Source organism: Anabrus simplex, chromosome 2 (genome assembly GCF_040414725.1).
Source record: "Anabrus simplex isolate iqAnaSimp1 chromosome 2, ASM4041472v1, whole genome shotgun sequence".
NCBI classification, from domain to species: domain Eukaryota; kingdom Metazoa; phylum Arthropoda; class Insecta; order Orthoptera; family Tettigoniidae; genus Anabrus; species Anabrus simplex.
Genome location: NC_090266.1, coordinates 1,201,818,365 through 1,201,843,902, shown reverse-complemented (window position 1 = coordinate 1,201,843,902; position 25,538 = coordinate 1,201,818,365). Strand labels below are relative to the sequence as shown.

Sequence of the window (25,538 nt, the reverse complement as noted above, 5' to 3'; positions counted from 1 at the left end):
TCATGTTGAAAACTACTATGGCTTCTGAACGAGTCTTCAGATGGACACTTTTCGTGCAGCAATTTAATCTTCGACTTGAACATTGTTCAGGGAAGAATAATCTACTGGCTGACTGTCTAAGCAAAAACCCTAATTCTGAAACCGTGGAGGTGAATCAGATAGAATTAGTGCAGGAAGACCACGAATGCCTACGTAGGCTTGGTTACCTTCGACAAGCACAGAAACGTGACCCTCAGTTACGACCCATTATTAACTGTCTCAAAGATAAGCTCACTCCAGATGAACCAGAATTCAGGAAAATCCTGAGGCAAGCTAAGAATTTCCACTACATTAATGGGATTCTATATAAGTTTGTTGACTCAGCTAAGACGAAACTAAGAGCTGTCATTCCACATAAACTGCAGGAACTTCATCATTGCTTTACTTCTCGCAGCCCAGTACTCGCTACATTCAGCTGCGCACGGAACGACTGTTGTTTGTTTAAACGCTCGCGGCCTTCTCGGGAAGGATGTTGTGAAGCTATGCTCAGAGCTGCCAACCTCTGTACTGAGGAACTAATGGGTGAGGTGCTTCAATAGCTGGTGGTGGTGATTCTTGTTACACGATTGGTCTGGATTGGTTCTTGCCGTGCGGACGGTTAGGATAGGATCTGGACATGACCATTGGTCTGGACGGTTAGAAGCCGCGAAGCGGCCCTAGGCCCCTAGTTTCGTTTGGAAACACGATTGGTCTGGACTGGTTCTTGCCGTGCGGACGGTTAGGGTAAGACCTGGACGAGACCATTGGTCTGGACTGGTTCTTGCCATGCGGACGATTAGGACAGGATCTGGACAAGACCATTGGTCTGGACGGTTACAAGCCGCATTGTTATTTTACAAGGTGTTTTTTTATTTGTACTTTTATTCAACCGGGGTTGGTAACACAATGTATTTATCAGCATTGATGGCAATGATGTCACATCCCATTCATGTTGACCAATGAGAATGCAAGAAGCTACTTTAGCCATGGACAATGGCAGCTGCTGCTCTTTATTAGGTTATCAAAGTAAATATACTTCTTGGTGCGGGTTGGTGGGTTCCTAGACATGGCAATGAACACATCTCTCCTCTAAAAGGAATTCCAAGTAAGATTTGCATTATTTTCACTTCCTTATAATGTTATAAAGTTGGGCTGCGGGATGTAAAGTTATACCGGAACCTCTTACCTGGCACGTACGTAGAATTACAGGCCATGGCGGTGTAGATAAAACTGTTGCCACAATACAAGAGTCGTTTACATAGGAAGGATTGAGGATCTTCGTGAATAATGCCATAAGGACGTGTGACACCTGTCAGAGCAAAGTCCCATTCCTATTTTGCCATCTGCTCCAAAAGAACTGTATGCGATGGACCTGTTCGGACAAATTCTGACTTCGAAGAGAGGCAATCGACAATGTGGTTGTAACCATCGATTTATTTTCAAAGTACGTGACATTGTATCCAATTCAGAAGGCCAACTCAGAGTCTGTTCTGTGGAGAATAACTCCAAATATAATTCCTCATATGGGAAAACCTAAGACCATTCTAACAGATCACGGACCACAGTTTACTTCCGTGGAGTTTAAGCAAGCCATGACCCAGCTAGGCATCAAACATACTTTAAATTCAGTAAGACATTCTGTGGGAATGCACATTGGAAATGGGTAGATGTACTCCCGATCATCATGGAGTGTTCCAACGGCACTATTCATGAGGCTACTTCTCAGATTCCATTGGTACTTCATTTCAATGAGCATCCGGCAGACCATGGGATCACATAATTTAATGCCCTGGTACTGTGAGACCTCTCCACAAGAAAACGTCGAGAAGGCAACTGAGACTTCAAAGCACCATGCTGAAAGACGTCATAAAAGAGTCAAGGGAGGAAGTTCCCCAGACTGAACGAGTATGTGTTATTGAAGAAACCCGCCGTGTCAGAACCAACCAGTAAATTCTACGCGAAATTTGCACAATTGTTCGTGGGACCATATAAAATCACCAAAGTATTCGGCAACAACTCGTATAAAATGCAAAGTCTTGATAAATCATATGAAGCGGTCCACAATGCAGCTAATTTGAGAGTTTATAGAACAACCAAACAGTAAACTAACATCTAAGTAATCATCTACTTGAAAGAAAAATTATCTACTAAACAAAGGTAAGACTTGTGGAACACCCTGTGTGAGAATCCTAGGCTACCATATGCAAGGAGCAGAACGGAGAACTTTGAGTCTTGTGAGGACGGGCAGCTGTTGCGAGCTCAACTATGCTACTTCAATGCAACCTGTGATTCAAATTTTCGGGAACACTATTTAATGGACACTATAAATTAATAATTTCATTTGCTTATGAAATTATACTCCAACCACGGGAGAGATGTCCCCGTCAAATTTGGCCATTATTAGATCATTTACTACAGGTCTACATTGAAAGTTTTATTATCTGCCAAGAGTTGGATTCATCATTTGGGAGAGCTATGCTAGTGCACCAGACTGGTTTTTTTTGTTAATTCAGAGGGACAAAGTATTGATCCGTCTTCGATTGTGCAGGCCTTGATCACGTGATAGACATGTTTCCAAAGCGGGAAGTGCGCGTGTACCCAGCGAGCAACGAGGTGACAAGCTTCCAGAACAGTCATGACCAATTACAAGAGACCTTGAACCAATGATCGTCTTCAGAAACGACACGCCCCCGAGCTAAAGCTATAAGACCTCGTGTTCGCATTAAATCTTTCTCTGCTTTGCTCTGCTGCTCTCTGCTCTGCTATTCTTCTCTGATTATTCTGCGCTGTGCTACGGGACCACGTGGAAATAAATTCAGTCGTGTAGACAGAAGGCTACTCTGATAACTTCCTACAGTGATTTACTATAAAGCTTACGAAGTGTACTGCGAAATTAATGGATCTAAGTTCATTTCTCCACGAGAATATTAAACATTCCAACTGGTGTGTGCAAATTTTAATATTTATTGTCTCAGTTGGAGCCTAACATTACTGGCACGTGGCGAAGACTCAACCCATCAGATTGTCGTTGTGAACCTCAAGATGGATCCTCCTCCTACAAGATTCAGCGTAATTTCATCATGGAACGTCTATTGCTGTGTCTCCATGACTTACTAAACATGTAAGGCATTTCTGGTTGGAGAAAGGTGACCGACGGGAAAATGCCGGAATGACGGACCTCAACCTGGAATCGAACTGCAGCTAACAATTGAGTACCATTCTTAATTATCTGATAACTTTCTCATCTATGTAAAACTAGATGATCTGTCTTCCCTAGATCATAGTTCTGTTAGTTTTTGCAGTAGTTTGAGTTATTTCAATTTTCATTCTTAAGGTGTCATGGTAGTTGAGTTACATGTGTGTGACTGGAATTTGAGATCTATTAGACTAGTTGTTGTAGTTCTTTGAATGAATTCTCAAATCCAGGACTTCGATATGTTAAAAATCAACTGACACTGCGATCAACTTCTCTTGCTTACGCGTGATATTTGAATTTTCGTGATATGGAGTTGTACTTAATTTTGTGAAATAGTGTCGAATTGAGTGTCATCTAATCTCACTTGCACTTCTTTAGGATCATGTCATCTAATTTCATGATATTTTAGAAGGACTGATAGACCTAATAATCTCTAAAATAATAATAAATTAAAAATAGAAGACCGGGTTAAAAATGTAATTAACGGTCGTGAGCTATAGAATATTCTCACATGATATTTGAAGTGTTCCGCTCATATTTGCGCCTGGAATATTGGTGATCCTGCGGGATATTATTTGAGTAATTTGTTGCTTGTGTCTTTGGGAACACAGTGTGAATTATAATTAAGGTGGAGCACGTGTTGAATATATTTCATGAGTAGGGAATAATAATAAAAGTGATTAAGGCTCATGAACGCTAGACTTGCGATTTGTAACCCATGTGATGGTGATTATTATTGAATTCTATTAGAATCTTCCAGTTAATCTCTGAGAATTAGATGGATCCCTGTTGTTATTTAAAGATTATTTCAATCAAAGTGATTACACTAATTCGATCACTAACCACTAATTGAGCCGTTAATGTTACCAGACATGAGTTCATCTGCCAAATTTGATTGACGCGACCATGTAAACATAACCGATTAATTTATTGAGGCAGGATTCATTGTAAATATTGTGTACATAAAATACATGTTACCCTTGTGTGAATGTGATGTGTGTGATGTAGTTAAGAATATTTTCGTGTCTCAAGTGTTCACTGTGTTTTAATCTGGTCGTGCGTTCATCGCGACGACACGGATTATCTCAACGTTGATTTGCCACCTTGATAACTTGTTTGGTGAAATTTAAGGAACAATTTGCTGATAATAACATCAAGTAAGACTAGAGTAGGATTTAATTATTATTTAATGCTGATTTAGATGAAAGATCGCCTAGTTCATTTTCAGCAAGGGCAAGTGATTCATTAATAAGTCTTCATTTATTCACACATGGTTATAATAAATTTTTCAATGCATTTATTATTAATTTTCCGAAGAATTTCCAACTACAGGGAAACTCAGTTAAGAAGTTCCCGCATAAGAAGTGTGATATTCCTGGTCCCTTGATCAGTTGCATTAAGATATATGTATATTTTTCCCGTTTAAAGTGTTCTGTTGTAAATATATTTCCTGGTTAAACAGTTTAGATTTTAGAACCCCTTCAGATAGAAAACGTCCGCCCAAAGCAGCCCATGGTTAGAACCCTCCAGTCCCTGCGCAAGTTGCACCCTGTGTTAGACCGTTCACGCGCTCGTGGTGTCTCTCTGGTGTCACGGAACCTGTGCGGGCTTGCCAAGGCCATACGTCGTCATGCTATGACAACACGGACACCAAATGCTCACTCTCACCTTGTGGAATCGAATCAAACCAGTCAGTCAAAATTTTATCTAGTGGAATAGAATCAAACGGGAATCTACGTGGGAAACATAAAGCACGCAATGGATGGTTTGATAAAATTTTAATGCAGTAATTTGCAGGCCGTGACAGGGTGAAGTCATTAATCGAGGTGGCCTAAACATTAATTAAAAACCGTAAAGTGTATTTGTCCACAACATTACTGTCTACCACAAAATTGAATATTCTAACCTGTTTGATTTTTCATTTCCTTGCTTATTTCCCTCCAGGCATTCTCTCTTACGTTGTTGCAATTATACTTATGGGTCTTGTCGTAGAGGAAATTACGTTTTTGAACTAAACTGACAAGATTTTCCGTGTCCATTATTAGTGAGGTGAACAAAAACAACTTCCCGACTCTACGCAGGAAACAGCCGACTTGCCAGCAGCCAACTGATACACATGCCGCCAAACAGCCGGCCGAAAGATCCCGATCGTCTACGAAGTTGAACGAATGTTGATAGCCAACTGGGTGTTGGTGGGAGGCACACAGAGGCATTGCAATACCACGTGTTGGCATAAAATTGAAAGTTATTTTTAATTTTACCTTTATACGAGCTAAACATTATATTATCGTGTCATTCGTATTTTTTTTTTTTTTCTAGTTGCTTCACGTCATGCTGACACAGATAGGTCTTACGACGATGGGACAGGAAAGGCCTAGGAATGGGAAGGAAGCGGCTGTGGCCCTGATTAAGGTACAGCCCCAGCATTTGCCTGGTGTGAAAATGGGAAACCACGGAAAACCATTTTCAGGGCTGCCGACAGTGGGGTTCGAACCTACTATCTCCCGAATACTGGATACTGTCACTCATAATTATTACATCACATTATTAGAACGTAGCACAAGGATGAGGAGACATGAAATAAAATTCTCGCGGGGAAAGAAACTGTTTACGTTTAGTTGTGCTAGCGTTGCTACCGCGCCTTTATCACTCAATACCCCAGATACTTTTCCATGCACTCATTTCTTCAACTTCGAACTTTTGTTTCTTTTCTTCATTACCTATAGCATGAAGAGGACTGAAGCGGGAAAATAATACTGGCTTGGCCATGCGGTACTTGCGAAACAGCCAGAAACTACACCCGTTGCTGTGACAACCAGTGGGAATGCAGGGGCGATTTAGGCCTAGGTTCTAAGAATCTCTAAGAATAAGTTGCCAGATTTCCCATTTGCAGCCGTTATCCTTGAAGCAGGTGTCAGGGGTGTGAAGAAGATAGAAAGCACATGCTAACAAACTGTAGTACACGTCTTGTCTTTGCGTCTTGTAAGCCTAAGCTACGGATTGCCAAGCATAGTGTAGCGTCGTAATTAGTATGAATAGGAGTCGCGAAGTTAGTTGTACTTGTAATATCAATGTACAAACGTTGAAAGTGAAAATGAGCGGAACTCAGAGGAAAGAGATCAAGCGAAAGGCACTAACAAAAGGACAAAGTGGAGATTATAAGGAAAGTGGAGTCATCTACACGTTCCCGTGTTGCTTTGGCAAAGGAGCTGGGGATGCTGCCGTCTACTTTGAACGGCATTATAGTGAAGAAACAAGAGATCTTTGCTTCTGCAAGGAAGACTTTAGCAAATGGCAAGGAAGTTAAATCTGAAAAGTACGATGAAATAGAACAAGCTCTGCTAATATGGTTTGAACAGCAGTGAAGTTTAAACATAACTTTCAGTGGGACTATTGTGAAGGAGAAAGCTGAAATATTGCATGCAAATTAAGGGTACCTTTTACCGCGTCGAATGGGTGGCTGGACCGCATTAAAAATCGAGCAGGCATCGTTTACAAAACAATTTGTGGCGAAGCACAGAGTGTGTGTGCGGAGGAAAGGGAAGCGTGGAAGGAAATGCTTCTACCTGCTAAAATAAGCAAACCTTGCAACGTTTTTAATCTTGATAAATTCGCACTTTTCTCCAGCTTATTCCAGATATGTCTCTAGTTTTGAAGGGAGAATCTTTCCACGGGGTAAAATTAAGTAAAATATAATATTTATAATACGATATGTTCAATCGTTTTACTTTATCTCCAAAAATATTGTCACGATAATCGAATTTTTATATTGTGGCTTTCTGTTAGCAGCTCTTATATATCGGCCTATTTCGGTATTGTTCACAAACAAGGAAATCTGTTGGCTGTGTGTTTCACATGTATTTCAAAGTACAGAATAGGTTTTTGGGCATTATCCCTTTTAAGAAGTTTCCTGCTTAAGAAGTCTTTTTTATTTTCTTTCTTTCTTTCTTTCTTTCTTTTTTTTTTTTTTTTTTTTTTTTCCAGCCCCTTAAAAAACTTCTTAACAGAGTTTCACTATTTCTAAACTTTAAAGTACTGTGCAAGTAAAGATTAAATGTCTACAAATGACATAATTAATTTGAGCTAAGGAGAAAAGTAACAATGATAATAATTAAATGATTGATTAATTAATTAATTTGACAAGTGTGTCATGATCAATTTGAGAGTTATCTGATGGAATAGAAGAGTTTGAGAGTATGATCAGATGATAATTGAAGTAAATATTACCTAGGTAATTTACTGAAAATTATTAAGAATAATAATTAATTAATTACGACTTTGGAGTTGACTCAGACTTAACAGTAGAATTTCTACATGTCTTTAGCGAGTGTTATCTACCTTAAGCAACATAATTGGCTATTAGCAAACAGTTACCATGTGCTGAAGTTCTAATGAATCAAAGGAAGACTTTAGTTTAATTTTTGTTTGTTACTGAACAATAGACGACTCCGGCTGATTTCTGTTGTAAATATAATTGTAAGTTGTATGAGGCTCAAGCTTTACTTTCATTTACAGTTTTAAAGGCAATAAAGACCTAATCCTTCTCATGATTTACTTTCAGAGCCTAGCCGTTGACTGGAAGGATGAAGATTAATTTTGATCATTGTAATTTAATACTGAAAGACAAGACACCATGAAAGATACCAGCAAGGATATTTTGTTTGTTTAATGAATGCTTATGTTAATAAATATCAGAATGTTGTTTTTAATTTTTTTTTTTTTTTTTTTTTTTTGCTTGGTCGTCACCCCTATTCCCTTAAATGCCTCTAGAAAACAGAAAGCCATGAAAGCTCACTGGCTGGGCTTAGCTTGGCAATAATTGAGGCAGTACAGCCCCAGCATTTGCAAGTATGAAAACGGGAACCCCATGGAAAACCATCTTCAGAGCTGCCGACAGTGGGGTTTGAACCAACTATCTCCCGAATACTGGACACTGGGCGCACTTAAGCGACTACAGCTATCGAGCTCAGTAGTTGAAAAGTAGTAATGCGATATCTTAACACTTGATCACCCATGTCTTATTGCCCGTTCCGTCCAGCCCGGTGTCCGTCTTTTGTGGGAGGAGACTGTAATGTGTTTTGGAACTGATATGTTTGTCTTAAAAACATTGGTAGAAATCTTGTGTCTGTAAAAAAATTAGTTATATGTGTTATGTTGTTGGCCTTAAGGCCCAATTTAATTTTCCTATTACCTTATCATACTGTGTTTTAAATTCTGTATGGATCTGTTATTAATTTATATAATTTATGTTGATCGCTAAATGATACAGGTCCTTCACCGTACTTCGGCACTATCTAGCGGTTTGTCGCATAACTACCTGAAAGGTCATCTAACGAGTGTAAACTAGCTGTTGACAATGGAGTAACTTTCAGTTGTTTTACCCCTCTGTGAGTAGAGAAGCGTCACATTTTCTGGGGAGCTCCAAGTTTCTTTAATTTGATGAAGAAAATGCGCGAGATGGAAGTTTTTGTGGATCCCGGGTGATAAAGTCACTCTAGGGCAATATGCCTTCAAGATTACTTTGAAGGAATTTTAAAAATTCTTGTAATCTTTTATTTGTAAGTATTATTGTCAGTCCTTTCTCTTGGAGTTGGATGGATAAATTCAAGTAAGCTGAACATCTCATTTTCTACCTGGAATTTTGGTGACTACAATTTTACATTTTATTTCTTAAATACCACCAAAGGTTATTTTCAAAAGGATGAGTTGAAAATAGTTTCTTGTATCTAGCTTCAGTTATGATATGGGACGCCATATTTTTTTTCTTCTATGTCACGTGACCAGGTTGCCATGGCTGCTATGATTTGCATTTGGGGAGTGGGGGGTGGGGGGCGTGTCCTATTGTTTTGTTGTGTTGACATATGACATTCAACGATTGAGTCTGGGTTCGTCTGTTCTGATTCTGAAAGAATTGCATTTGTGGATGTCCAGATCTGGGAAAGTCCTATCTAATTTTTGTTGAATTGCTCAGTTTTGAATTGTATTAATTTTTGGGGCATTCCTTATTACATTTGATCGTTGGTTTATTTTTCACATTTTGAATCTCATTCATGTGCTGCATGATATATGCTTGTTTAGTTCTGCTCAACTTCATTCTTGACATTTTCTTACTTGCTGGAATAAGTTTTTCCATTTTATTTCCATTATTATCTTGAAGCAAGTCATACACAGGCTGTTTTCAACTCAACTAATTCTTTTCAATCAATTAAAGGGTTGTATCTGTAAATATATACATATTTTAAAGGTTTCTTTGTTGATTTCAAACAACATCAGGTTGAAGATTTTAAAATTATATTATATTATATTAAAATTATATATTTTTTCATTTGATAAATACCGAGGGTACTGGGTGACGTAGATCTAATTCTTTTCAAAAAATTAAAGTTTGTAAAAATTTTCTCGAAACTAGTGTTCTCATTTCGATCAGTAATTTAGCTTCCTAATTTTTATTACTTAATCCGCCTGATCTCCTTGGGCCGAGTTTGTTGCCTTGTTCTATTTCACGACATTTCTATTGGGACTGATTTAAGGTAAGTGCACTCCCATTTCTCGTATTTTGATGTGAATGTTTTTTTTTTTTTGCTAGGGGCTTTACGTCACACCGACACAGACAGGTCTTATGGCGACGATGGGATAGGAAAGGCCTAGGAGTTGGAAGGAAGCGGCCGTGGCCTTATTTAAGGTACAGCCCCAGCATTTGCCTGGTGTGAAAATGGGAAACCACGGAAAACCATTTTCAGGGCTGCCGATAGTGGGATTCGAACCTACTATCTCCCGGATGCAAGCTCACAGCCGCGCGCCTCTACGCGCACGGCCAACTCGCCCGGTGAATGTTTGTTTATTGTATGTCCTATGGTATGTAATGCTATCGCTTGCAGATACCCTGAAGGTACGCAATAATGCGTAAAGTAGATGAAGATGAACTAAGGGTAGAAAAGCCACATTCTTCAGATAATCATAAAACTAAAGTCACTGAAGATACATGTAGCAGTAACCAAACTACACCAGCCCATGGTCAGTGGACAAGACTCACCCTCCAATTCAAAGGCCTTTAAAGATATCACAAGCTTCACCTGTGAGCCGAGAGAAATGAGTTAAAGATAAACTGCACTGCTGGAATATGTGTGTGGATGAGAAAAGTGATCCATTCAAAAAAGTTTTGTAAGGTATAAACTAAGCAAAATCTTCAGTACAGCAAATTTTCAGTTATGTAAATGAATGAATGAATGAATGATTGAATATTCTGCAAATCCCTACAAAGTGGAAATGATTATCTGAAAAAAAAGCAATCCTAGTAAGGATTTACTAGCATCATACATAATCTTACCTGTGCGAGGCCATAATGCATTCACTGCAATACCATCTTGCTTGAATTCCTCAGACATTCCCAATACACACATGGACATACCATACTTGGCAATAGTATAGGCAACATTGTTTTTGAACCAATACGGTGACATATTCAATGGTGGACTGAGATTGAGAATGTGTGGATTTGTTGCTTTCTGAAGATGTGGTATACATGCTTTTGACCTGCAAGGAAAACAATGATTAAAAAATGTTGCATTTCTTCATTAAATCAGATAACCAACTCTACACAATACAAGTAACTGAAACAATAAAATTAGGTATGTTTCCATCTAACATAAAATTTCAGAAGCCCAATTAATTACAGCATAATTAAACATTAAAAGAATTCTCAGGTAACTAAGAATGACATAATACAATTGAGGAAACTGATAAAAAGCAGTGACAAAGTGTTCGGTAGCCCTTTTCAGGGCCAAATAAACAATCAGTCTGTGGAAACTATTTAGTAAGCAACCTTGCCACATCACAGGCAATTGGCAGTAAAAAAGAAATACTTGCGTGGGACTCGAACCTCCGCACCCTCGAGCAGTGTCCACTATCACATCTTCGAGTGCACCCCTGCCAAGTGAGCTATTGTGAGGCATGACGTGCAACGGGCAGTTTCCCACCTGTACAATACCTGTTCCTGGTCTGTGTGTGCACCTCCTGTTGTAAGTTAAGTGTTCTTCATATCTGTGCTCGGTTTACAGGTTCATTCGGGGTACCCGTAATGAATTAATAGAGATGCTCATGATTCCTGCTGTCTTCCCATAACCACATGTCATTATATTATTCTGGTTTAGGGAGAGAGACCGATGTATTCCAGAATTGTAGTAAATGCAGCAGGTTGCATAAAACTATATTGTAAGGGGTGGGTGGACCATCCCGTATAGCATTAAAATTGTAAATGCAGAAAAAGACAAAAATCAGTAAGTAAATAACGGTCAGTAAATTTCTTTGAAGAGCCGAAGTAGTATGCATGTTTTTCTCTATGTTTAACTCTATGTAATTTAACCTCTGCAAGGACTTTGAGATAGTTATGTTCAAATGTAGTCCTTTAGAACTGAGATGTTAATGCAGGTAGGTGCAAATGTCAGGAACTTTAGAAGCAGTGTCCTCACTATTCAAAACAAAGGCTAAATTTCAACTATTACTCAAGCCCATTTAATGCAGGTAGGTGCAAGTGTCAGGTACTTTAGAACCAGTGTCCTCACTATTCGAAACAAAGGCTAGACCCAAGCCCATACATTTTCAAGTAGCATTTCTAAATTTCACTATAGGTTTCAAAATTCCACTTGTAACTATAGTTAGTTCTAAAAAGGAAAAAAATGATCAATATACATCAGACTCAAGCCCCATTTGTTCACTGTAATGACTGTGCCCTAATTTATCCAAAGACTGCACTTACATTAGGTATGGGTGCTTGAGTTTCAATCAGACATGGTCATCTGATCACTCTTGCAACAAAATAAACTTGAATGCTTTATATGATCCACCTCCACAGAGTTCTTTAATGTGATGATCTGTTGCAGTAACTCACAACAACTTCCAATTCTGGGCCAGTAGTAGAGGAAATCAAATCGGTATGTTTTAAACCAAGTAGTCTAGCCTACTGGCTCCTTGAGTGAATTAAAAAAAAAAAAAAAACCTACAACCTGTTTTCCAGTCTTAGACCGGGTCAGGGATGTGATGAATGAATCGTATATAGGCTGTTATTACGATGTGGTCGCCACTCCCAAAGTGATTTTATATTAATGAGTGATAGATGCTATGAAATGAGAATGGAGAGTGTTGCTGGAATGAGAGATGACAGGGAAAACCGGAGTACCCGGAGAAAAACCTGCCCCGCCTCCGCTTTGTCCAGCACAAATCTCACATGTAGTGACCGGGATTTGAACCACGGTATCCAGCGGTGAGAGGCCGACGCGCTGCCATCTGAGCCACGGAGGCTCCCGAGTGAATTTTACATCTCATAAAAAATGTGATGGAAGAAATAAAGGAAAGAAATTATGGAAATAATTTTCTCATTTAACTCTTTCATTACAAACATCTATGGAATCAATGTATAAAGGCTTATCACAAGTAAGAACAGCCTATGGGAAGACAGTGAATTAACACTCAAAATACTTTCTTTTTAACAATGGGCTTTACGTCGCACCGACAAAGATAGGTCTTATGGCAATGATGGGAAAGGAAAGGGCTAGGAGTGGAGGGGAAGCGACCCCAGCATTTGCCTGGTGTGAAAATGGGAAACCACGGAAAACCATCTTCAAGGCTGCAGACAGTGGGGGTTCGAACACACTAACTCCCGAATGCAAGCTCACAGCTGTGCACCCCTAAATGCACAGCCAACTCACTTGGTATTACTCAAAATAATAATTTAAATTGCACTCATTATAAAACCTCTATACAAAGAAATTACTGTTGGATTCAAAATAAATTATATGAGTTTGATGGTAGAGACAATAGAAGGAATGATTATAATAAAATTGTAACAGGAAAATATATGTAACCCTACAGTACCCTTTTGGACTGATCGTGCCTGGTTATGTGCAGTGACACGATTGGCCATGAAATCAAGCAGACACTGTATGCCATCCCATGATATACTTGCCCACAGTTGTTGTACATTATGTTCCACTTCACAAAAATTTTGGTACTGAGGAACCAGTCATCTTAGTATATGATGGGTGACAAATCAGGTGCCAAAGCAAGTACAGGAAAATTACAAACATGACAAATACTTCTGTAAACCCAAGCCATGTTGACAAGCATTACCTTATTACATGTTATAAATCTCATTTTTGTTCCGTATTGAAAATTTATAGTTCAAAAACAATAAAGGCGATCTTTAATCCACCTATTCAGTACATTAATTTCCACTTATAGTGGTTACATGAACATACTATCAGTAAAATGGGACATGTTTTGCCCTCAATACAGGGCATCTTCAGCCTAAAAACAATCTTCAAGAGTACCCTTATATTAATATCGAAGCTAAATGTTTAGCCAGTTACTAAAATTCAGTATATAAAAATGTGAGAAATGATACATTATACAAACATGTTGATGGAAACACTGTCAATGATTAAACCATAAAAATGTTTTGTCAGAGACTAAAACTTATTCTGTTACAAAATTTCTAATTAAAATGGTTCATTAAAAAAAATTTAGTGGAAAAACAGTGTGACAATGATATAATGCCAACGACATGAGGGCGTGAAAAACAAGCACTAAAATGAATTTCATAAAAACAACATCTTCAAGGCTGCTGATGAAATCATGAGCATAATGTGAAACTGAAGCATCAGTTGAATTATTGCAGAAAGGGCCTTTAGCACCGGTAGGTAATGAAATTGACTGAGACCATGTCAGGAAGTGTCAGTAGATATTGGAAAATGTTCTCTGTAAGAGAAAGAAAGGAAAGATTAAGAAGTTGAACGCAAGGCGAGAATTCTGTTTACGATGTTAGGAACAGATGAGGATTTACATGTTTGTTGAAAGCTGTTATTTGCTATCTACTGTTGCGTTGGTAGCCGCAAGGTGTGCTCTTGAAGATAGTTTTTAGTCTGAAGATGCCCTGAATTGAGAGCGAAACGTTGCGACGTACCCACCTGGCTCACAGATGTTTGACCAAATTATAACGTGGCGGGTCACTTTAATATTAAAATAAATAAATGATATGTCATTGTTTCTCCAGAAACAGTATCCCAAGGGCGCCAGTCTTCAAGCTTATGGCTTGAAAACAAAAGTAGATAATTAATAATAATAATAATAATAATAATAATAATAATAATAATAATAATAATAATAATAATAATAATGCGTAATGAGACTCAAAAAACTCCCAGGGGTGAGGTGAACGGAACACAAACCATTAAGTACACTAACTTGGAATTTAAGGATCATTAATAATCATTTCATAAAATACAAATTAAAACAGCTATTTATTAAGATGAAAAACGTGACGTAACGGCGTTTTAACGACATCTGAACTTACGGAAGCAAAAGAAAAATTGAATGAAATTAATTTTAAAAATGAACTGTTGCGCGAAGACTTGCAGTAACTTATGCCATAAGCTCACCATATGTAGACTCTGTTGTCTTGAAGCTGATGATATGTGGATCTCGTACCGGCTGCCTTCTCTGTTGTTGGATTCCAGTCCTACTTCTACATTTCCTGTCCTTAACACTTCCTACTGTACTCCTTACATAAAGTCGTAATGAGTCCTAATTTTAAGTGCAAAACCACCATGGGTTATGTTCATGGAGAGAATACATTCGTATTCTTCCGTATTACGGAACAGTAGCGTAGCTAAATTCATAATAAAAGCTCTCCTGCCCTATACTAGTCAGAACCGGTCTCCCGTTGACTACCTCCCGTCATTGAGATAACAAGTCCCAATGAGAGTAACTTTTGAGTAGAATATACTCAGATGCGAAGTGAACTAAGTTAAAATCTTCTCCGATGTGTAGACGTAGAATCGTAGTAAGAGTATCTTCCAAGCGTGAGAATCAGAATCAGAATGTCCGAATACAAGTGACAATCTGCTCACGAGTAAGAATACGAGTATGAATGTGAAAACGACTGCTAATGCTAATAAGAATCTGAATGTCTTCTCCAGCTCTTGTCGGTGGTATATATCGGTTCAAAAGTCTCCTTCCATCAGCCATATCACATGGTCCAGTAAGATTCGAGGTCTCATCCCTTCTCCGATGTATAGCTGTGAATCCATCACGTTACTTCATTACGTTCATTCACATAGGCTGAACTTTCCCGCTGAAATAAAGCGTCCCGAAGCGGAGTTTGAAAAGTGGGTGTTGATAATGTATCAACTGTCTCTTCATGAGGTAGAGAGGGTAAGGTCTCTCGTAACCTAGATGACGTACTTTTCCTGGAATTGGGCTGAAATTAGCCTGCTGACTCTGGTCACCTCACAACGGCTATTGGAAAATTTACTGCAAGTTATAAATATGCATGATGTTGAAATACTTTACCCAATAATTTGTTCAGAATACGTTATAGACGCGATACAAAGAAATGAAATGATGATTGTTCAATAATTAAAAACATGCAGTGATGTCCCAAACATCACAACGTATCCCATTTGAGTGATAGTATGTTTATGTAACCACTATAAGTCTAAATTAATGTATTGAATAGGTGGATTAAAGATCGCCTTTATTGTTTTCGAAGCATTACCTTGCCGAAAAATGGCTTCTGTACACTCAGCCTGGAAAGACAGCATAACATATCACTGTGCAGTCAATAATCTTCATATCACAACCATCGTAGCCCTCACCTGTGGTCCTCCAAACTCTGGGAGGGGATAAATAACCAAGTCACAGGAAAATGGGATTCGTTTCCAAAGACCATATCAGCCAGTCCCCAGCATTCCTTGGGTGTCTCTGTTGACATCTCTGTCAAGAAAGGCAACAATGTTGAGGTGTCTATGTCCAAAAAGGTGAAGGTCAAAGATCACAGATTTGTCTGTTCTGGGCAACTGGAAATGCTTCGGAGCGATGAGGCGAGCGGGTACAGTTGCGGTATGTCTTTGGGTGATCGACAAGGAAGCTGCTAGATCTGTTTGTGCCTGTACGGCAATCAAGCAATCCTCTCTCCTGATTGTCTGGGTCATCCAGCACTAGTCAGTTGTGAACAGGTATAGGCCTTGCCACGTAACTTTGGTCTGGGAGCAATCTAAAAACTTCTCCGCCATTACTATAGAAGGTAGTCATTAATAGTTATATTCTAACGGTTGGGTTGCATTCTGCATTGCCAACCATACAGTGTAGGGGACCTCACTTCCCAATCCGATGTCTAGCTGTTATCAATTATCGTTCTCAATGCAACTTTATTTTGATGTAAATAAATATCACATGAGATACTGCACCCGCTCAAAGCCTAAGTCCCAACCAGCATTTATCTCAGGGAGTGTTACGGTCCGAAACTATCGCAACTAAATAACATTCTTTATGAAGATATAAGATCTCCAATTAAATGTATGGGCGCCATCCAATCAGTACTACAGGGTTGAACGGGACACTCAAATCATTAACTTTAGGCTCATCATAAAAACACATAAAAATAAAAATTAAATCAGATCAAAGGGAAATTATGAAGGCTCCGTCCTAGGAATGGGGACGGATATTTAAACGGTCACCAAAGGTTTACTATTCTACAAGAACAAGAACCTGGAACTGTTTCCTTGCAAATGCTAAAGGAGCATTTTATTTAAGTAAAACCAAATAAATTTTACATACAACAAAATCTGTTGACCCTTGATTTGCCGGTAATTTGGCAAATTATTCCTGAAAATGGTTACATAATATTTATCACTTTTGACCACCCTTCCATTTGGGTGATGGAACTGTTGATATCTGAAGGTATCAGATTTACCCTCGTTAACACTATGACCGTATTTGGTCATGGACCAATTACCTGTTGGCTAAATGGGTGCGATCACATGGACCATGTTATCACCTCCACTTTTATTGAGATGAGACCAACCCGGGAAACTACAAACTCTCCCCGGGTTCCTAACCAATATATGCTAATCGTTAGTTGAAGGAAACGACAAAGCGACTCTAACCTAATGGTCCAGATGTAGGGATTTGCCTTCATATTGCAAATATTAACTTAACTTATTATTTACAACAATGTGACATTATTACAGTATTTCGCCGGCTGACTTCCCTAGTATAATTCATCATCACCATCCGAAATAAATAAAAAAAATAAAAAATAATTATTATTATTATTACTATTATTATCAACATTATTATTAATAGTGGAGATCGTGATTATCGTAACCCGTAATCATCCTCACTCTAATACTTCAACTTCTCGCTCTTATTAATCTCATCTGAATTTTAAAAAAAAGTAGCTTCTTCTTCCTCGGATACTTCAAATATTATTATATATATATATTCCTTCGTTATGCCCATTCATAGAGCGCGTTTGAACTTGATAGTTGGTTTGATGGTTTGTGCCTTCTTATCCTCCCAAAATCTCTTCATGAATGCACTGTGTTGCATCTTGCGTTCTGTCGACCACTTCCTACCAGTTGTCTTTTTTGGTTTCTCCCTAAATTTATGATTAGCTACTTTGGTTCTAAAAGCTCCACGATTTTCCATGATGTCGTCTGTAATATTTATTTCTTGGAGGTCCGCCTTAGTTTCTTCTAGCCATTTTATTTTGACCTTCTTTGAGTTGATTACTTTGAATAATCTTTTAGTTAGTCTGTCGCTGTTCATTCTGTAGATATGGCCATAGAGATTAAGGCGCCTTTTCCGTACAGCATCAGTAAACCTGTCGGTGAAGGAGTAGAGGTCCGCTGTTTTCCTCTTAATCCACATTCCATTTTCTCTCGTAGGACCATAAATTTTCCTGAGAATTTTCCGCTCCTGCTTTTCAATTTCTGTAATTTTAGAGTGACCACCTAAGCATATGGTTTCTGAGGCATATAAAGCTTCGGGCAATACAACTGTCTTGTAGTGTCGTAATTTTGCATTACGCGATATGACTCTTTTGTTGTAGTAATTCCACGTCAGTCTGTATGCCTTATGTAGTTTGGTGTTTCTTTCTACATTGGCACTACTGTCTAATCCTGATGGTAGTATAATTTCTCCAAGGTATTTGAAGGAGGGCACCTGTGAAATTGTGCCGTTTTCCATCTCTAGCGGAGTTCTTTTGCTATTTTGACGTAGATTTTCCATGTACTTGGTTTTCTCGTAGGATATCTGGAGGCCTGCATGTATCTTCAAATATTCTTATTATTATTATTATTATTATTATTATTATTATTATTATTATTATTATTATTAAAGTAGTTTGAAAATTTCAATATTTTCAATTCAATCCCCATCATCATTATTGTGTTCATAAATTGGAAAAATATATTCTTCTTCTGATTCTTCAAATATTATTCATAATTTTGAAAATTTATATTTTTATTTCCCGTCTTTAGAACTTAGTCACATATGCTAACTTCCAAATATGAACCACCCAAATCCGATTTTATATCGCTCGGGACATAATGACGGTATTCGAACCCGCAACCTTATTTTCGTACTGTCGTTAATTCATGGAGACCATGTCCTCCTAAGACAAATCTCAGATCCCATTAACACCCCGCATTTGGGCAAATACATCTAATCTCTGCAAGTGCTAAATTATTCTTTCCATTTTTGTTTGAAGTCCATTTTCTCACTGGAACTCTTCAAACATTCAATTCATTCATTCATCCATCTTCGGTGCGTGGACTCCTGCCACTCATGACACCGAATCTTCATATTATATCGACGTAGGCATCGAAATGTATCTGTTACATCATAAAAAACAGTACGGCTCACTTTTCACCTTATGCCGGATTTTCGTCCCGCACGACTTCCGATCTGAAAAATGCACTCAAACCCCTCTGGTCTTTTAACATATCGTGACCACCCTACACATGTGCTTCTATCACTTCTAAACAAATATTTATGATTATTATGGAGTCCAAAAAGGTTAAATCAACAATTACTGCTCGAATTAAAATATATTGACGCCACATGTTATCTCCACATTGAAATTACTTTAACTTGCCATTATTCCATCAACTTAGGCCCGTGCTTTTATTCTCAAAGATTATTATTAAACACGCATTTATACATTACCCATTATTAATTTAATTACTCCGTCACTTCTACCTATTATTATTTCTGTCCACTGGCAAACTTTGCGATATTTACAAACAAATCAATGGACTTCATTCCGTCCCAGAACAATTTAAATAACTTGGCAACCCTACCTTTGGATTATCTTAACAACATGCCTTAATATCGATAAAATTTCCGATAATGGAAAAACACTTTGGAAGCACTTCTAAATGAATATTAACATTATCTTTACGTGAAACGTGCTCCATATCATATCAAACAACTCAAGAATGGAAATTCTAAGTTCCCATGGAGGGAATTAGTTATTTTTCCACCAATAGAGCATATCAAAGATCAGATCAAAAATTAGATGTATGGCTTTTTGGCGTTTGCTCTATTAACCAGCGTTTCGTCTTAGGTCTGACACTAGACTCTTCAGAGTGGGATGTGTCAGACCCTACCCACTGACGCTGGGGTGTATGCAGGTGAACTTATCAGAAGCCTATTTAAGAGGCACAGTCTGATAACTGCATATGGGAGATAAAACTCCATAATGGAATTAATGCCCGCCTAGCAATTCCGAATGGAAATGGAGTTTTATCTCCCATATGCAGTTATCAGACTGTGCCTCTTAAATAGGCTTCTGATAAGTTCACCTGCATACACCCCAGAGTCAGTGGGTAGGGTCTGACACATCCCACTCTGAAGAGTCTAGTGTCAGACCTAAGACGAAACGCTGGTTAATAGAGCAAACGCCTGAAAAGCTATACATCTAATTTTTGATCTAAACAACTCAAGCACTTGAATGAACAAATAAACCCTACTCTACTCTATTTAATAATCAAAATTATGATGAGTGCTTGATCTAATTATGTACATATTAATTTGTCCCTTTATCTATCTCTGAATTTACATGAGCCAGAAACGGCTCGTTTCACAATCAAGTTACCATGATAAAATAATATGTTTTCCTCCCCCTAACAATAGCAATCTACAAATATATTAAGGATTACTCATCTCTGCCTTGTAGTCTGCTAAAACCGGACAAGGAGCCTAGCCCCTCCGGTTTTTAGCACTGCATTCTACTGGTATTCATGCCAGCTTGAAGAATTAATCCTTGACCCTTTTCAACTTTACACATTTTGAATAAAAACAAATAAAATAACTGTTGCACTCTGGAATAATTTCCACCCTAAATTCTACACACAAATTTTACACTCTCGGCCTTGTATCTAGCCCACTTAATGTAAATATACATTCTTCATTCCTTTCCCGGACACTAGGAACATGGGATACCTCGGGATCCCCTTTACAGCGGCCCATGCGCGCACTCGAATTCCCGTCACGCGATCACACAGCTGACCAGGTATCATTTTATAATCGACTGTTTACTAGGTGAACTACATCAAACACTCGTGACTGTTCTCACGTAACGTACATCCTAATCTGTCGGTAGAATCTCACACTCCTATCCGTAAGTTTTGTTTTACTGAGTCCTCTAAATATTGGAACTCTTCCTACTAGTAGACTGCTCAAGACTGTAATACGAGCTACATCACATCAGGACTCACTATGCTATCTAACCATATAATACTTCGAACCCTACTCCACGAGTAAGTACATACACGCACCCCTGGCGTAGTTACGGCTCGAACAAAATATCAAAAGTTAGTCAATCCTTCTCCACGACCTTATATTTATACTTGTCTCCCCTCTTTTCCGAGTTCATGAGAGGTCATCAACGACTCGCAGCTCCGACATCTTCATACGACCATTTGCGGATTTGCCTGTGGCTTAAATATGGGATTCAATGATGTAATTATGTTCATAAAGGCTCTATACCAATTCTCAACTAATATTATTCGCTGGTAATTGATATATTTGCGAATTTAGCTGCCGTATCCCGGCCTGGGATTTCGCGCTATATTGTGGCGTCCCTTGCCTGTAGCCAATCAACAAATAGCGTCCATGAATTCTCAGAATTACGCCAAGCAATCTCCCTCAATTAATACCTTTTAATAACTTTTATTATATGGTTAGGCTTCTAAATTCCACCTTATTCCGAATTTATAACACACTTCCTTCTATATATTTAATCCGTTGAGTTAAGGTTGTTAGGGCTTCTTACAATACGAAGTTGGCGTACCTGCCTCCCGGCCTATGAATTTTACGATTGGTCCACACAAGCCACGGGACAGAGAAGTCTCATATTTTTTTTTCTTCAAGTGCCAACCTTGCGTTCAGTCTTCGCTAGTAACTTGGAGCTCCTTTGACATCTTTTCTCGGAATTTTGCACACGACTCTATACGCTGTTGCCACTATCAATTCTGCCTGCGGCTATGAAAACTTTCCGCAAACTTGTCCACAACTCTAGCCTCTCTCTTTCCCCTACGTCACAATTTCTGAGAATTCTAATTTTGCCACTCCATTGTATTGATTTATCTTAGTGGAGATAACAGTCTGTGTTCGGTTTCACAATCACCTTCTGCCTGGCTCGTACATACAATATATAAAGTACGATTTTCTTTCTTCTGAAAATGAAATATATATTCCTCCATAATTAATTACAATTGCATGACGCTTATCACACCCCACCAGGGCGCAATACATTCACTTGCACAAAACTACTTTATTGCTGCTACGTCTATTCCTTAACAATACACAGTTATACACTGGAGCTCAATAGCTTTTTAGTTCTGTTGAAATGAAGATAAAATTGTTTACCACACATAATAGTTCCATTAAAGTTTGATGATTGAGCTCTTCTTATGTTGGCGTGATGATGTGTTGTTGATAACTCTTAGATAAGTGGTTATGAGGCAGGTGGAATATTTGACTGTACGTGCACATACGGAGAAAGATTGTGCCGTAGTTGATTATTTCTAGAACAAAAACGATGGCTAATAGAAATGTTAAAAGTAGGCTAGGTTGAAGCATCTTGTAAGTGGAACTGAACTAACAGATGACACATCTGACTACTCACGTCTTTGTCTACCCAAGAGAGGTTAGGCTCAATATATGTGTTAGAGCTGATTGAAGGTGAACTATGGAGGCCGTGTGTGATGAAAGCTAGTTTAGAGGGAGAGTAGGGGAGGGTTGGATCCAGTAGGCGGGGACGCAAGTGTGTAGAGGTTTGTTGTGAGGCTTGTTCATGGGGAATTTGTTCAATAATACTTTGAAAAACACATTTGCAGTTTCCAAAATTTAATTTACATTGTGAGCAGGATTGCATTTTTGGTCTATGTTAATGAAAATGTTTTCTAAGATGTTAAGTAAATTGCCCTTATTATTTAAGCAAAGATTTCTTAAGTCCTGCTCTATGGAAGTGAAAGGGTGATTGGATTCTGTTGCATGGGTACTCATGGCAGAGTATTTGCTGTGCCTGAAGGCGTTGACGTGTTCTTGATACCAAACAAAAAAGTTTCTTCCAGTTTGACCACCGTAATTCGCTGGACATTGGTTACAATTTAATATGTATACACCTGATTTAAGGTATTTGTTATTGACTTTGTACTGGTTACAGAAGAATTTGGCATTGTTATTGACTGTTTTATATACCATGTAGACATTATGCTTCAAAAGAATGTTAGTGATTTTGTAAATATTTCTGTTGGTATAAGTGAATGTGGCATAATTGTCTGCTTTCCTTTTAGTCTCTCTGAGCAGAATTGATGTGGATTTGATTACAATTTTACCGACAATCCTATCTATGAAATGTCTGCCAAAACCGTTTTTACTCGCAATAAAGTAGAGGGTGTTGAGTTCTTTCCTTCGATTCGTGTCAGATAAAGGGATGTTAAATGCTCTATTAATCAGACTGTAAAACATCGCTCTTTTTTGAGAGACCGAGTGCATAGAATCTTGATGAATTCTGTAAGAGTGAGAGTCCACACACTAAATCATTCTAATGTTCTGTTTTGGGGCAGATTTTATTGTACGGGATCAACAGAAACAAAGACTGGAGGAATCTTATGCGTCCAGCAAAAGTTAACATACATGTAACACAAATGATTCCTGCTACAAGCAGGTGAGAAAGTTGAAATCAATACACAAGCAGGCTAACGTACATAGGTGGTTTGAAAAGTTCTCGGAATGTACTAGAATTAAGTATCTTAACTCGGTGGAACTGCTTTTATTTGTCAACGTAGTCTCCCTGTAGACTAATGTATTTGGTCCAGCGATGTTCCAATGCCTTGATCCCATCTCGAAAATGAGATTCCTCCAGGCCTGCAAAATACCTCTCCAATTCGGCTGTCAGTTCTTCCCTTGTAGAAAATCTCCGTCCACCGAGGAAAATTTTCAGCTTGGGGAATAGATGAAAGTCTGATGGTGACAAATCAGGTGAATAAGGTGGATGTGGCAACAATTCGTACCCCATTTCATGAAGTTTTGCCATGGCAATAACACTTGTGTGCGGCGGAGCGTTGTCCTGATGAAAGATGACCTTTTTCCTTGCCAAACCAGGCCTTGTTTCGCGTATCTTTCCCTGTAGTTGGTCTAGGAGGTTTGCATAGTATTGCCCCGTAATTGTTTGGCCAGTAGGAAGATAATCTATCAGCAGAATGCCATTTGCATCCCAGAAAACAGAGGCCATGACCTTTACGGCCGAAGGCACTGCCTTTATTTTCTTTGGTGGTGGTGAATCAGCAGTTTCCACTGCTTTGACTACTGTTTTGTCTCTGGGGTATAGTAGTGGACCCAAGTTTCATCTGTAGTCACAAACCAGCGCAAAAAATCTTGTTGGTTGCACTGAAAACGGGCCAGACTTTTTTCGGACATTTCCAATCTGGTGCGTTTATTGTCCAATGTCAAGAGCCATGGCACCCAACTTGCAGATAATTTTTTCATACCCAATTCTTCGGTTAAAATATAATAAACCCATTCAGAAGACATCCCTACAGCTTCAGCAATCTCCTGCACTTTCAGTCGATGATCCTCCACAACCATTTTATGCACTTTTGCGATAAATTCTGGGGTCGTAACACTTTTTGGCCGTCCACTACGCGGATCATAATCCAAGCTCTCCCGACCAAATTTAAACTCGCTGGTCCACTTGGCAACAGTTGAAAATGAAGGAGATGAGTCCCCCAGTGTGTTCTGAAAGTCAGCATGAATTTCCTTTGCTTTCATACCTTTCTTTACAAAGTATTTAATCACTGCTCGAATCTCAGTTTTTTCCATTGTCACAAATCACTACGTGGGAACAACAACAAAGAGTCGTCACTACCACACTCCTGCAGCTAGAGCACTGACGCGCCACGTGTTCACTCACAAAGGATGTGTGATTATTGCACGGGAACCTCGTTGCTCTAGCACTGACATCTAGCGGTGATTCCGAGAACTTTTCAAACCGTCCTCGTACATACATACATACATACATACATACATACATACATACACACACACATTACATAAACCCATCTTCATTATAGTCTGTTATACCATTCAGCGTTCAGTCTGCAAGTCTCTCTGAATTTCCTAAATACTGCCACAATCCTCTACTTGTAACTAGTTCTGTGGCCTCGTTTAGTTCTATACCTCTTATCTTACAAGATTAGAAACTTAGCTTTACCATTAACGTATTGGTCTCTCTCTTTTTCTCTTACCCTCTTTGACCGACTCCATTACTCTCCTAGGTAACCTACACTCCTCCATTTGCTTCACATGACCCAAACATCGAAGTTGATTTATCCATACAGCTTCAACAACAGAGTTTGTTCCTAACCTTGCCTTTATCTCTTCATTACAAGTACCCACCTGCCATTGCTTCCACCTGTTCGTACCTGAATTGCCGTGTATGTAAAAGATCTTCTTCAGGAGCGAGTGGTGGTGAGTTTGCATGGGTTTGAACTCCACGATCGGCAGCCCTTAACCATGGATTCCCCATTTTCTCATTAATTAACGCCCCTATCTGCCTAATCCTAGAGCTTTCCCTTCGATGTGTTAGTGCAACATTAAACCAGTTGCATGAATGAAAGAAAAATCTTCAGGACTAAATCAATGATTGAGGTGAACAAATTTCTTTTCTTAAGAAAGGCCTTCCTTGCTTGTGCTAGTCTGCATTTTATGACCACCTCACTTCTACCATCATTAGTTATTTTACTATCCAAGCAACAATACTCATCTACTTCCTTTAAGATTTCATTTCCTAATCTAATATTTCTTTCATCACACGACTTTGTTCAACTGCACTCAATTACTTTTGTTTTGGAGTTATTTATTTTCATCTTGTATTCCTTCCCCAAGACTCTGTCCATACCATTCAGCAATGTCTCCAGATCTTTTGCAGAGTCAGATAAAATACAATATCATTGGCAAATCTCAGGGGTTTGATTTC

General features: G+C 38.7%; 1 protein-coding gene across 1 annotated transcript in view; it reads right to left on the bottom strand.

Annotated features, from left to right (window-relative positions):
- The window catches only part of Hsdl2 (Hydroxysteroid dehydrogenase like 2), a 190,458-nt gene that overhangs the window by 90,867 nt on the left and 74,053 nt on the right, over positions 1-25,538 (bottom strand). Inside the window, exon 4 of the mRNA XM_067142200.2 lies at positions 10,542-10,747. Within this exon, the coding sequence (XP_066998301.2) occupies positions 10,542-10,747 (206 nt within the window). The remainder of the gene's footprint in view (positions 1-10,541; positions 10,748-25,538) is intronic.